General features: G+C 40.5%; 1 protein-coding gene across 2 annotated transcripts; it reads right to left on the minus strand.

Moving 5' to 3' along the window:
• Positions 1 to 1319: 1319 nt before the first annotated feature.
• LOC124878217 (tubulin beta-1 chain) lies at positions 1320 to 3751 on the minus strand. Of its 2 annotated transcripts, XM_047382065.1 has the most exons (4): positions 3590 to 3747; positions 2743 to 2851; positions 2557 to 2667; positions 1320 to 2469 (listed from the first exon to the last, which is right to left on the minus strand). In XM_047382065.1, the coding sequence occupies exons 1-4, from the start codon at positions 3644 to 3646 to the stop codon at positions 1409 to 1411; spliced, it is 1338 nt and encodes a 445-aa protein (XP_047238021.1). In that variant the 5' UTR covers positions 3647 to 3747; the 3' UTR covers positions 1320 to 1408. The 2 variants fall into 2 exon arrangements, with proteins under 2 accessions (XP_047238021.1, XP_047238020.1); XM_047382064.1 differs by having other exon boundaries at positions 2557 to 2851; positions 3590 to 3751.
• Positions 3752 to 14099: the final 10348 nt, after the last annotated feature.

Raw genomic sequence — 14099 nt, forward strand, 5'->3', positions numbered from 1 at the left:
TAAACTAACAGGTAGAAGTTATATTTAGATCTGTTTTAGTAAGGCAACATTTATACGTTCAACTGTGAGCAGGAAGTTGACTTGGATTTCTTGTAGAAAAATCTTAACATTTTTGGCTTTGAGCATACTATGCACTAAAATTCAAATAAAGATTGAGTAAAAGCAACCAAATTTGCTTCTCAAATGTAGGGAAGTAGGCATGTTAAGACCATACGGCCATGGTAAAACAGAAGAAGTAACATGTAAAACATTGCCTAAGATCTACCTGCCAATTTAAAAGATTATGTTATTTTGCAAATGATTCTGATAATATTCCCAAAGATATTCCTTATCGCCTCCATGAAGCTGTAACAGTCATTTTTCTTGATATGGTAAAGCCTGTCTCCTTTTCTTCAGTTGTAGGGCTCCGGTTGTCTTTCCAGCAAGGGCCCTAATATTCACAAGCTGTGAGACTCGGGTGATCCAGTCCGCCCGCGGTACACAGGCAGTCTTCCAGTTTCTGCCCGTTTCCTTTAAAGCATGATCCTGGTACCAGAAAATTAAGTGGATGCTGATAAAGCTGGGGAAAAACTACACCACTTTCACAAATTTAGAAAAGATTGTGTTCATGTGTTCACACTATCACGTTCTGTTTCATGACTGAAACACTGAGGATCACACACTTACCTGGATCTGCAGAGGGATCTCACACACATACACAACATGATTCATCAAAACAGCCAATTGCATGCATCAAACTCAAGAATCGGAGGTAAGTGTATTCCAAGTTCAAGGGACAATCTGTGCAGTTTTCCCCCACTATCCAAATTTTACTTCGTCCACCCCATGATTTGAGGAGGGAAACGTGAGTGCAACTTGCTGTTGCCTGAGTGGGATTTGAACCTTTCATCTTAATCAGGTGCAGGATGTTAAGACAGCAAGCCCCATGCAAAACAAAACCTCTTCCCTGAAATGACCTGCAGGGAACAGTCCGGTGACTCAGCACCACAATGGGAGGAGCTTGGTAGCAAATCAGGCCTACTAGCCCAGTTCCAGCTTTACACTATTAATACATCTTGACTAGTGTAGACAATGCCACCTAGCGGGCTCATTTTATAGTCTATAAAAAGAAACACAATACTCTAGTCTACAATGAATCTACAGAGCTGATAGCAAACAAACCACACCCAGTTACTCCTTATAGACTTTTAGCAAACATGCAGCCACTTTTGGGATTACAAGTTCATGGTTTGGGAAAGACCCAGTACATATGCTTACTGAACTGCATGACAGCCTGTGAATATGGAAGTGCAGAATATTAAGACCAAAGATGCATTGCAACCGCTTTGAGAACTTATTTATTTAGAACACTGAAAAATGCAATAGGTCACAAGAACAGGACAAACAGATACAACATTGACAGCAAGATTTAGGCAACATCCTCTTCACCCTCCTCCTCAAACTCTCCCTCCTCCTCTGCAGTGGCATCTTGGTACTGCTGGTACTCAGACACCAGATCATTCATGTTGCTCTCTGCTTCTGTAAACTCCATCTCATCCATACCCTCACCAGTGTACCAGTGGAGGAAAGCTTTGCGCCTGAACATAGCTGTGAACTGTTCAGAGATGCGCTTGAACAGCTCCTGGATGGCTGTGCTGTTGCCAATGAATGTGGCAGCCATCTTGAGCCCACGAGGAGGAATGTCACAGACTGCTGTCTTTACATTGTTTGGGATCCATTCTACAAAGTAGCTGCTGTTCTTGTTTTGTACATTGAGCATCTGCTCATCAACCTCCTTCATGGACATGCGGCCACGGAATATGGCGGCCACAGTCAGGTAGCGGCCATGGCGGGGATCACATGCAGCCATCATGTTCTTTGCATCAAACATCTGCTGGGTAAGCTCTGGTACTGTGAGTGATCTGTACTGCTGGCTGCCTCTGCTGGTAAGGGGAGCGAAGCCTGGCATGAAAAAGTGCAGACGTGGGAATGGCACCATGTTCACAGCCAGCTTGCGCAGGTCAGCATTGAGCTGCCCAGGGAACCTCAGGCAGGTCGTGACACCACTCATTGTGGCAGAGACCAAATGGTTGAGGTCACCGTATGAGGGGGTTGTGAGTTTGAGTGTGCGGAAACAGATGTCGTACAGAGCCTCATTGTCAATGCAATAGGTTTCATCTGTGTTCTCTACAAGCTGATGGACCGATAATGTGGCGTTGTAGGGCTCAACAACTGTGTCGGACACTTTTGGAGACGGAACAACACTAAAGGTGTTCATGATGCGGTCAGGGTACTCTTCACGGATCTTGCTGATCAGAAGGGTACCCATGCCAGAGCCTGTACCACCGCCAAGAGAGTGTGTGAGCTGGAATCCCTGGAGGCAGTCGCAGCTTTCGGCCTCCTTCCTGACCACATCCAGAACAGAGTCTACCAGCTCTGCACCTTCTGTATAATGACCTTTGGCCCAGTTGTTGCCAGCACCACTCTGACCTGCAAACAGAAGGGGAAAAAAATAATAATTAGCTTTGAAGTCATTTTCCTATTACACAGGGTCAATTTTAATTCTCAGTGACGCACCAAACACAAAGTTGTCGGGCCTGAAGACCTGGCCGAAAGGTCCAGATCTCACAGAGTCCATGGTTCCTGGCTCCAGATCCACAAGCACTGCGCGGGGCACATACTTTCCACCTACAGCACAGACATGGTAAGGATCAAGTATAACACTAACCTCCATTAAAGTATATAAAAAGAAAAAAACATTACCAGAAGCTTCATTGTAGTAGACATTGATCCTGTCCAACTGCAGGTCACTGTCTCCATGATAAGTACCAGTTGGGTCAATACCATGTTCGTCACTGATGACCTCCCAGAACTGGAAAAATACATCGAATAATATTGAGGATAATATAAAAACTTGCACTGAATCAACTTTAAAAAATGTTTTTAAATAAGACCGCCATTTTAAAGGTTAACGTCCTTTCCCGCCGTGGCGCGCGCGGCTCCACCCCCTACTGGCTGAGAAAATGATGAATTTCAAATTGTCCGCCTACGTCATTAACCGTCCTCCCAGAAGCCGGGGGCCAGTCGACTACCAGAAGTCCCCAGCGACCAAAAAAAAAAAAGCTAAATAATTCAAGAAGTTAATCTTAGATTTTCTTTATCTAATGGTCCATTAGGCTGCAGAACAATGTGGTTGGGATCATTGTCATCTTAACGGGCAGTTCCGTTTCCCCACCCCCCAAACTAGATATTTTCAAATATTTGATGATTCAACAACAGAGCTGGGCGACCGTTTGTTAAGCGTTAATGTGAAGCCGCACGATGCATTTACCATGTCACGTTGATTCTGAATAAAAACGAGGATAAAATAAATGTGAAATAAAACCTTAAAATGATTGTATCTGCATATACAAAGACAAAAAAATGTAAGTTTACACGGTTCCTCCTTGATATATTCAGTTTCAGAGCAAATTTGTAGTCTATTCAAGGAAGTAGGCCACAGTGATATTCCCAGGGTGTGGTTAGCGGGGCGCAGGAAGCACAAAGCTTCGGCTGTTACAACAAAAGGATTGTATGTAAAACCGTTTCCAGGACATATAGCGCCGCTTACCTTGGCACCAATCTGGTTTCCGCACTGCCCGGCCTGAAGATGCACGATTTCCCTCATTTTGCTGATAACTCAGTGTAACACGTCGACAAACGTTACTTCAAATTCCCAGTAAATGCGCACTGAGCGGGAGGGCTCTCTATTTTATACCACAATAGACCGCCTACTTCCCGTCGCTATTGGCTATTTTGCGCATGCGTGTTTTACAGACACGGATTTATGCCAATGAAATTTCAACTGTTTGTGTGCGATTGGCCCAATGAGCTGTTAATCACATCCACTTCGCAGGTTGGCCCCTCCCCCGCCAATGCCGGCCCTGTTATCCAACGATGGCAGAACGGAAATACTGCGGTGCAGACAGTTTGTACCCGGTTTTTCGGCTAGTCAGGCTACAAACCAGCGTGTGTTAAGTGTCCCTTATTGTTGATTACGAAATAGAAGCTTTGTCTTTTTATAATTTAACAAAGAACAGAGTTAGATGATACTTCATTTCCCCACACCACGTGGCCGACAAAGCACAAAGGTCCAGATCAGAAATGTCATTAGCGGAAGTTACTGCAACAGGCCTGACCAAAGAGGCAGTCCACTGTTCCGCCTTAATCCAGTCAGTCACAGTTCTCTGTTCAGGCAGCTAGTTTAACTATAATCCAATGATTTGGAGGTCATTGTGAATGGGTGTTGAGTGTTTTGAAACGCCAGAATGGTGTTAGGGTATTGGGTATTTGTAGTAAACATTACATGAACCTTAATCAGAATTTAAAGACTCCTCTGCGTTAGGCTAACTGTTATGGTCAATAAATAATGACAGCTCAAAATGAAATATTGCGAAGCGGTAGATGTATTTTTTATTTGATTTATCTGCAAAAATCCAATACAATAACCAAAGCTAATCACAAAATATATGTACATAATATAATAATGGTTGTATTCAAAGATGAGCATCAGCAACTGGCTAAGTGAAGTTCACATATCTTTTTGATTATATATCCTACTGATTAACCTAACAGTCACGTATTTTGGACAGTGGGAGGAATCCGGAGTACCCGGAAAAACCCCACGCATGCAAAATACGCAAACTCCATGCAGAAACATTCTCGGCTAGGGAGGCAAATCCAGGACCGTCTTGCTGCAAAGCAACATTGCTGCCAAATGTGCCACCATGCAGCCAGTAAAAGGTCATACTATACATTTCTATGTACATTATTTCTTGTGTGTGTATGTTAAGCCTAATTAAATCTGATTCAAAATTCCGTCAGCATAGGCCTGGACATTTCAACAACCATACTGCTGACTTTCATGCCCGACACTGTATGATTTACACTGTTTGCCATGTAAGGTGATCCAAAAAGGCCCTCTCTGTTAGCTCTGTGTTATGAAGTCAAAACTAAAACAAATGAAGAGCTAGTTTCCATATCTGCACTTTGGCCTGGTCACTTCATGTATGTGTGCTGAAATTAGTCAACGCTGAGACATTTTGGAGGGATGATCACAAACAGTTGCCAGCACACCTAGCAGTGTAACCAGTATAGGTGGAAAGCGTTATGTTGACTGATACTGCTATTTAGACTCAGCATTCAAATTTACTCAGTAACCTTACAAACTTCAAGTTTTATGTTGAGACACTGACAAGACTGATCAGATAATCTCACTGCATTTTCATTACATATAAAGACTTTTCTCTTAACCGTATATTTTGTTAGTGGTAGTTACGGGAACTGTTGGACATTTTTATTGATCTCAGCTCTTTTTGTGTGTTTGCAGTCTGTTTCCTTTTAGTAGAACCTAACCAATTATTCATTGATCTCGTTCTCTGGGCAGGATGTGTTTGTGTGTGGTGTAGGTTTGCCATGGAGCTTTGAATCAAGTCAGCAGGAAAATAATCAGAGACAAATTCTCGCTGAGGCAAAATATCTACTTCTAATATAGTGAGCTAATCTTCCTTTTTGGTACAAAGCACAGTGGTGTGTTGTGATCATGGAGCATGTACAACGCAGTACATCTGCAGTGTGAAGCTGCATTGATCTACTTCTAGCTACTTCTCATGATTCAGCATCTCTCAGGACAGTGCAGCATTCAGCACTCCCAGTCTAACAGCATAAAATAAATATTATAAAGGAGGCTTAGATAAGCAGTGGGGCCCTAGTGCTTTCACCAAATGATAGCTGAATCTTGTGAACATGCAGTATGTGTGCTTGAAAAAAACAACAACATTATTGTAAAACAGAAGGGAAACTTACAACGAGTAGGCAGTTATACTACACTGCAAGTGTACAATACAAACTGAGGCTGTGATAATAATTCTATCAGACCTTGGTCGTTCAAATGTTTTTAAAAGAAATTAATGTACAAGTCCAGTCTAATATCAATATAAAATACATCCCGAATTTTGCCAACATGATACAAATCAAAGGAGGCAGACTACGAATGGTTTTATGAGTAAGGTTACAATTCCTGGTAAAAGTATTTGAAAAATTCAGTTCAGTTTTCTTAAATTACATAGTGCCAAAATACACAGAAATATCAAGGCACTTTACAGGACAGACTGGTCAGAACTGGTATCCATTTCTCCATCTTTTATACCTTCTTAATCCTTGTAGGGTTGTGGATGGGTGACCAATGTCTGTCCCCAGAGGTCAATGGGTTAGTGGGTGGGTACATCATAGACAGATCCATCACAAGGGGACACAGAGAAACAAGAAAGCCAGAAGGAGCTGTGTAATGGATATGCACAAAAATTTGTGTCTAGAAAGCTATCTGGTTGCACGCGTCTCTGCAGAGGCCCTTGTAGGACCCATACAACCTACTTGAACCTGTGTGTGTGGATTTTGTAAGGGTTATAATCAGTTTGTGTGTAATTTGCTTTCTCCTGATAACTTTTAGTCATACATTATTCCTTGTAAAACCATGTTTTAAACAAATTTTTGTCACGGTACATTTTTTGTAAAAGAAGAAAAGGTGAACATTGCCAAGCCACCAGTGTAATAAGATCTTGTTGTATAATGTCTAACAATCTTATCAAGTGACAATATTCCTCGCTGAGGGAAGTCTGTTTCAAAACGTTCTATCAAGTTGTAGAGAGCATCTGGACTTTATTGGGTCATCCCTTGTTCCAGATCTAAAATTCTTAAAATGGTCAAATCTGATCCAGATTATTTTACATTGAACAGAAATTCTTTAAAACGCAGGTTGAGAAAGACCTTCATTCTATTTATTGAAACAAACAAGAGGATTCTTTTTTGCAAACCTTTTCTTGAAATATCATGTCTCAACTTGTGAACCAGTACCATGAATAATATTATCTTGTGAGCTGAATGCATCGTTTCACTGCTAGTTGTGTATGTCCTAGTTTTCATGTAAGAACAAACTATCCATGTTGTTCTTTATGTTGTTGTAACAAATATAATAATAACTCTAATAATATTTTCCAATGAATTAGTGGCATTTTGACCATAGCAACCATTGGTGTAAGAAGGAATATGTTCTGTCAAAGCCATAATGTACCATACATCACAGTTCAAAGGTTAAATGCAGAAGTTTAGGAGAAATGTAGGAGACATGAAGCCCTTTTTATTAAACTTCTGTGCTTACTTGCAACATTATATTGGACATATACTAATAATAATAGTAATAAATGCAAACTTGCATAAAACTTACAGAATGGAGTAACCAAAGCAAGGCTTTCTGATATCCAGTAGATTCTGCAGATATTAAGATGCTGGGGTGAACAGGAATAGATGGGAACAGTAATAGGAGCCCCTGAGTCACCACAGCAGGAAAAAACCGGTTTGACTAATGCTTTCAAACCACAGTTCTCTTCAGCCATACACGAGACCCCAGTAAACACATTTCAGGACAATGTGTTTTTGTCTGACTGCAGGTTACACCCTGGGAGCTTTGTAAACCCCCTGGGAAACAGAAGAGCTCATCTGGAGAAACACAAAGTTTAAAGAATGGCATAAATGACCTCTGAGAACCCATTATCATAAAAATATTTGAATTAAGAAGCAGTTAGTGAAGTCAAGATTTATTCTGTATGATCCAGATAAAACTGTTTGTCTGTGAAAATAAGCTTCAGATTATTGACTGGAACAAGGTTTTCAAACAGAAAAGCTACACTCTGGCATTAAAGATTATGCCTCTTCACACAGGATTGAGCTTGTACTAAGAGCATATTGTCATAATACAACATCACCAGGGTTTTTTTCAAAGTGGTGGCTAAGTGGGGGCCATGTGGCCACCAAAACCAGGAGTCATAGCTTCATTTCAGGAATTTTAGTATGTTGTTATCTTATATACATTGGTCCTCAAATGTGTTAACAATTCCTGTTGAGTTTTTGTATAAAAATTTGAGTTTTATGAATAATTACAAAAGCCTTTCCACAAAAACAGATTCTTCTGTACAATTCAAACAAACAAACAAACAAACAAACAAACAAACAAACAAACAAACACATTTATTGAAGTATATATATATATATATATATATATATATATATATATATATCTAAAGCTAGAAAAGCCTGTTGTTCACACCCTTAAGCTAATGCCTCTTTGAGTTCTCACATCTCATCAAAGTAAGGAAGAACTCAGATTATCAAACAAATTTAAATATTAGACAAAGATAACACAAATAAACACAGACAGCAATGTTTAAATGAAAGTGTTTATTATAAGTTGAAAAAATCCACACATTTGAGGTTTGGATTGTTAATATCAGGCATCATTGATTGTCCAAAGTGGACATTGCTCCCGGGACTCCTCCACTGCTCCGGGGTCTGGCTGACCCTTCCAGCTCTGATCCTCATCACAATGCTTCTGCGTCTCAAGCTGCTGCTGTCTTGATCACAACAACCACCATGTCAGTCACCATCACCTAAACTCAGGCCATCTCCTCTTGTACTAGTCTCGGCTGAAGGAGTCAAGAACAAGCAAACATCTGCTCCAGAGCTCAGCGACAAGGGCTCTAGAGGGTTCTCCTCATCAAGAGACTTCTCTGGCTTCTCTTCTGAGCCTCACCACCAGTCTCCAGGCCACCCTCCTGACCTGTTCCTGTTTTTAGACTTAATTCTCCTTGTCACTCGTCTGCTCATAAACTCACCTGTCTAGCATTCCAGTAACGAGGCTCTCAAGCATTAATCAGTATTGTCAGAGCCCATTTTGTTGTAACCAGCCTGTTTCATTATTTGTCTGAGTTTTAGTTACTGTTGAAGTTAGTTGTCATGATGCATCTTTAGTCCTCACTACTGCGTTTGGGTCCTCAACACCAATTAACGACACCAGCTAAACTTTCTGACCTCTATGCAAAGAGCTATCTCTGACAGAACACCAAAACTGTACATCACCTTGAAAACACCACCCCCATGGTGAGACATGATAGTAGCAGTATCATGCTATGGGGATGATTTTTTAGGATGGCTAGATGGAGCTAAAATAGTTTAACCATGGATGAAAACTTGTTAGAGATTGTAAAGCTAAAAAATGTGACCCTAAACATACAGCCAGGGCTATAAGGTAATGGTTTAGATTAAAGCAGAATTATTTTAGAATGGCCCAGTTTAAACCCAGATCCAAATTCACCCGAGGATCTTGAAAATTACTTTACAAAGAGTCTCCCTATCCATTTTGACTGAGTTTGAATTATTATGCAAAGAACAATGGACCCATATTGCAGTGTGTGGATGTGCAAAGCCAGTAAGGACACACCCTGAAAGACTTGCAGCTGTAGCTACAGCTAAAGGTGGTTCTACAAAGTATTGAGCCAGGGTGTTACAAATGCATGCCATATTTCTGGATTTCTATTTGTAAAAGGAGTAAATAAAAGCCCTGTATACTTTTCCTTCCACTTCACAGGTATGCACTACTCTGTGTCAGTCTTTCAGATTAAAGTCCAATAAAATATATTGACGTTTGAACATGTAATGTGTCAAAATGAAGAAAATGTTCAGGGGGTAGGAATACTTTTGCAAAGCACCATAAATACCATTTAAATTATAGTTTAAATAGTTCTGTTCCCTTAATCCCAACAGCCTTCATAAAGGACGAAAAGGACTGATTGTTTCAAAAGCAGCTCGAAGATCTAACACATTGATCATAAGAAAATATAGACATTGATGTTCTTGAAGCCTTTTCTACTGCCGCAGAAGCAGACAGGATATGCCAATGAATGAAAGACGGCAGGATTACATAGGGCAAAAGAATTCAAAGCAGAAAACATAACAGTTATCACAATAAAAGAGTTCTTCATGCCAGAAGAATCCATTGATCTTCACAATCCTACTGGATGGTGTGTATGAACAATCAATATCTTGTGCATGTATTGGTACAAAATAAACACCACAACATACTGGGATCAAACCCACCTCAGGTTTGTTGACTCAGGTTGTTCTTTCATGTTGTCATGCAACACATAATAGACTGGTGGAGGCAAAGACCACAACTGAAGCATAAAACTACCTTTATTCAGTGAATGGAGTTAATGGCTTAGAGCAATATTTCTGAGCCCTGGGAGCAGTGGAGGCGCTGGGTCTCAGACAGCGGGGTGTTCTATGAGCACTGCATAGATGAATAACTTAAGGAGCATGGCATGTGCCATCCAAGAAAACTAGAACGCATTCCTGGGATCAAACATGTGATCTTCTCTAAGGTTCTCTGATCTTATCATCTGGGTTACTTTATATCTTAACAAACTAAAAACATAAACTCAGAACGTTCGTCTTTTTTTAACTCCAGCCACTTCAGTAGTTTGCATCTGCTTTTATATCACAGCATTGTCATTTTATCCCATTCTACTTCCATTTCATACTAATGTATTTAAACCATTACCTATCAGGTTATTTATCTTTGCAGTTAAGAATTATTTATGAATTCTGAAAATAAATATTCATAAATATGTTCCTGTCTCACATTTAAGTTGACCTAATTGTATATTATTTCTTGAAAACAATATTTTTCATCCAATTTCAATTTATTTAGATGTGATATTTATTTGGGCCATTTGACTCTTGATTGTGAGCCCTGTTTAAATCGGCTCTTGTCAAACTTACCTCAGGTGTGCACATATTGACACATGGTCGGTACAGAATCCATTTTGTACCAAATAAAGTTGAGGTAAAAAACAACCAAAACTACAATAATATGAAATTGTAAAAGGGGAAATGACCAGCTCCCATTTTCAACAACATTCACAATCCATTTCAAATTCAGAACTACTTTCTTCATCCCAAAGGGAAATTAAATGCCAACGTGCTGTGAATTGGCGCTATATAAATAAAACTGAATTGAATTGAGATGTTGTTGTAGTTCATATCATGAAGGTTTCTTCAAAGAGTGGTTGTAGATGCTGATGGCTGTGGGCAGGAAGGATCTCCTGTAGCGGTCCGTCTTACAGCAGATCTGAGAAGCCTCTGACTGAAGACACTGTTGTTGTAGGACAGTCTCATGAAGAGGATGCTCAGGGTTCTCCATAATGTTCTTTATTTTATGAAGAATCCTTCTTTGCACAATGATCTCCAGAGGTTCCAGAGGAGTCCCCAGAACAGAGCCAGCTTTCTTTATCAGCTTGTTGAGCTTTTTTAAGTCCCTGGCCCTGATGCTGCTACCCGAGCAGATGATGGCAGAAGAGATCACACTCTCCACAACAGTTATAGAAGATATGCAGCATCTTGCTGCAAACACCAAAGGACCTAAGCTTCCTCAAGAAGTACAGTCTACTCTGTTCCTTCTTGTATATGGCTTCACAGTTGCATCTTGAGCCCAGTCTGTTGTCCAGGTGAACACCGAGGTATTTATACTCTTTCACCACCTCCATTTCTTCTCCCATGATGGAAATATAGATTGATCAATTGCTGTTTTTCTTCTCTTATCATCTCCTTTGTTTTAGTCACGTTCAAAATGAGATGATTGTTTCCACACCATGCCACAAAGCGGTCCTTCAGCTCCCATCTCTGATCCACCCCACAACTGCAGAATCATCCGAGTATTTCTGCAGGTGACAGGAGTCTGTCTTGTACTGAAAGTCTGAGGTGTACAGAGTGAAGAGGAATGGTGAGAGTACAGTCCCCTGCGGTGCTCCTGTGCTGCTGACTACCTGGTTAGATTCACAACCCTTCAGTCTCAGAAACTGTGGTTTGTTTGTCAGGTGGTCTTTGGTCCAGGAGATTGTTGAGGCCTCCATCTGAGTCTTCTGGAGTTTCTGGCAAAGCAAATCAGGTTGAATTGTGTTAAATGAACTGGAGAAATCAAAGAACATGAGAGACGCTGGAGTCGGGATATGATCCTGCAGCCATGTCTCAGTAAAACACATAATACTACATTCCCAATACTCTGGCTGGGTCCTTTGTAAGGCTTGGAGTTCATCCAACTTGTTTCCCAACAATCTCACATTGCCTATCACAATCGATGGAAGAGATGGTTTGAACTTCCTCCTCTCTCTTCTCTTTGCTCCTGCTCTGCATCCACGGCGCCTCCTTTTCAATTCATAAGGGATTTGGGGTAGTAGGTGAAGTTTTATTTTAGCCTTGGAGATATTTGGAGATATTAATTAGCTGCTAACAAATGTCCAAAAGTAAGAAAGTATTGGCAAAAATCCTTTGAGCTGCACAGCATCCAATACCAGAGAGGATAATCGTCCAAAAAAATCAATGTTATCCACCACAAGGAATTTAAGTTCTTCAAAAGAATTAATCAGAATAAAAAAATTACAGAGCCACTCCAACCTGCTGCCACCTTGAGTGGTGCAATTCCAAACTTTTACAGAAGTTGAAGAAGTTAGGAAAACATTCCTGTGACTACACACGTGGACAAAATTGTTGGTACCCCTCGGTTAATGAAAGAAAAACCCACAATGGTCACAGAAATAACTTGAATCTGATAAAGGTAATAATGAACAAAAGTTCTATGAAAATGAACAAATGAAAGTCAGACATTGCTTTTCAAACATGCTTCAACAGAATTATTTAAAAAAATAAAGTCATGAAACAGGCCTGAACAAAAATGATGGTACCCTTAACTTAATATTTTGTTGCACAACCTTTTGAGGCAATCGCTGCAATCAAACGATTACTATAACTGTCAATGAGACTTCTGCACCTCTCAGCAGGTATTTTGGCTCACTCCTCATGAGCAAACTGCTCCAGCCTTTTCCAGACGGCATGTTTCAGCTCCTTCCAAAGATGCTCAATAGGATTTAGGTCAGGGCTCATAGAAGGCCACTTCGGAATAGTCCAATGTTTTCCTCAGCCATTCTCGGGTGTTTTTAGCTGTGTGTTTTGGGTCATTATCCTGTTGCAAGACCCATGACCTGCGACTGAGACCAAGCTTTCTGACACTGGGCAGAACATTTCTTTCTAGAATCCCTTGATAGTCTTGATATTTCATAATACCCTTCATAGATTCAAGACACCCTGTGTCAGATGCAGCAAAGCAGCCCCAGAACATAATGGAGCCTCCTCCCTGTTTCACTGTAGGGACAGTGTTCTTTTCCTCATATGCTTCATTTTTCCATGTGCGAACATACAGCTGATGTGCCTTGCCAAAACGTTCAATTTTTGTTTCATCTGTCCATAGGACATTCTCCCAGAAGCTTTGTGGCTTGTCAAAATGTAGTTTGGCAAATTCCAGTCTGGCTTTTTTATGATTTGTTTTCAACAATGGTATTCTCCTTGGTCGTCTCCCATTAAGTCCACTTTGCCTCGAACAATGTCGGACGGTGCGATCTGATGCTGATGTTCCTTGAGCTTGAAGTTCACCTTTAATCTCTTTAGAAGTTTTTCTGGGTTCTTTTGTTACTGTTCCTATTATCCGTCTCTTTGTTATGTCATCAATATTCCTCCTGTGGCCACATCCAGGGACGTTGGCTACAGTCCCATGGATCTTATGGAAATAAGATCTCATAGAATAATTTGTGCAACTGTAGTCACAGGAACATGAAGCTGCTTGGAGATGGTCTTATAACCTTTAACATACAGGTCCTTCTCAAAATATTAGCATATTGTGATAAAGTTAATTATTTTCCATAATGTCATGATGAAAATTTAACATTCATATATTTTAGATTCCTTGCACACTAACTGAAATATTTCAGGTCTTTTATTGTCTTAATACGGATGATTTTGGCATACAGCTCATGAAAACCCAAAATTCCTATCTCACAAAATTAGCATATCATTAAAAGGGTCTCTAAACGAGTTATGAACCTAATCATCTGAATCAACGAGTTAACTCTAAACACCTGCAAAAGATTCCTGAGGCCTTTAAAACTCCCAGCCTGGTTCATCACTCAAAACCCCAATCATGGGTAAGACTGCCGACCTGACTGCTGTCCAGAAGGCCACTATTGACACCCTCAAGCAAGAGGGTAAGACACAGAAAGAAATTTCTGAACGAATAGGCTGTTCTCAGAGTGCTGTATCAAGTCACCTCAGTGGGAAGTCTGTGGGAAGGAAAAAGTGTGGCAGAAAACGCTGCACAATGAGAAGAGGTGACCGGACCCTGAGGAAGATTGTGGAGAAGGGCC

This window comes from Girardinichthys multiradiatus, chromosome 12 (assembly GCF_021462225.1).
Source record: "Girardinichthys multiradiatus isolate DD_20200921_A chromosome 12, DD_fGirMul_XY1, whole genome shotgun sequence".
Classification (NCBI taxonomy): domain Eukaryota; kingdom Metazoa; phylum Chordata; class Actinopteri; order Cyprinodontiformes; family Goodeidae; genus Girardinichthys; species Girardinichthys multiradiatus.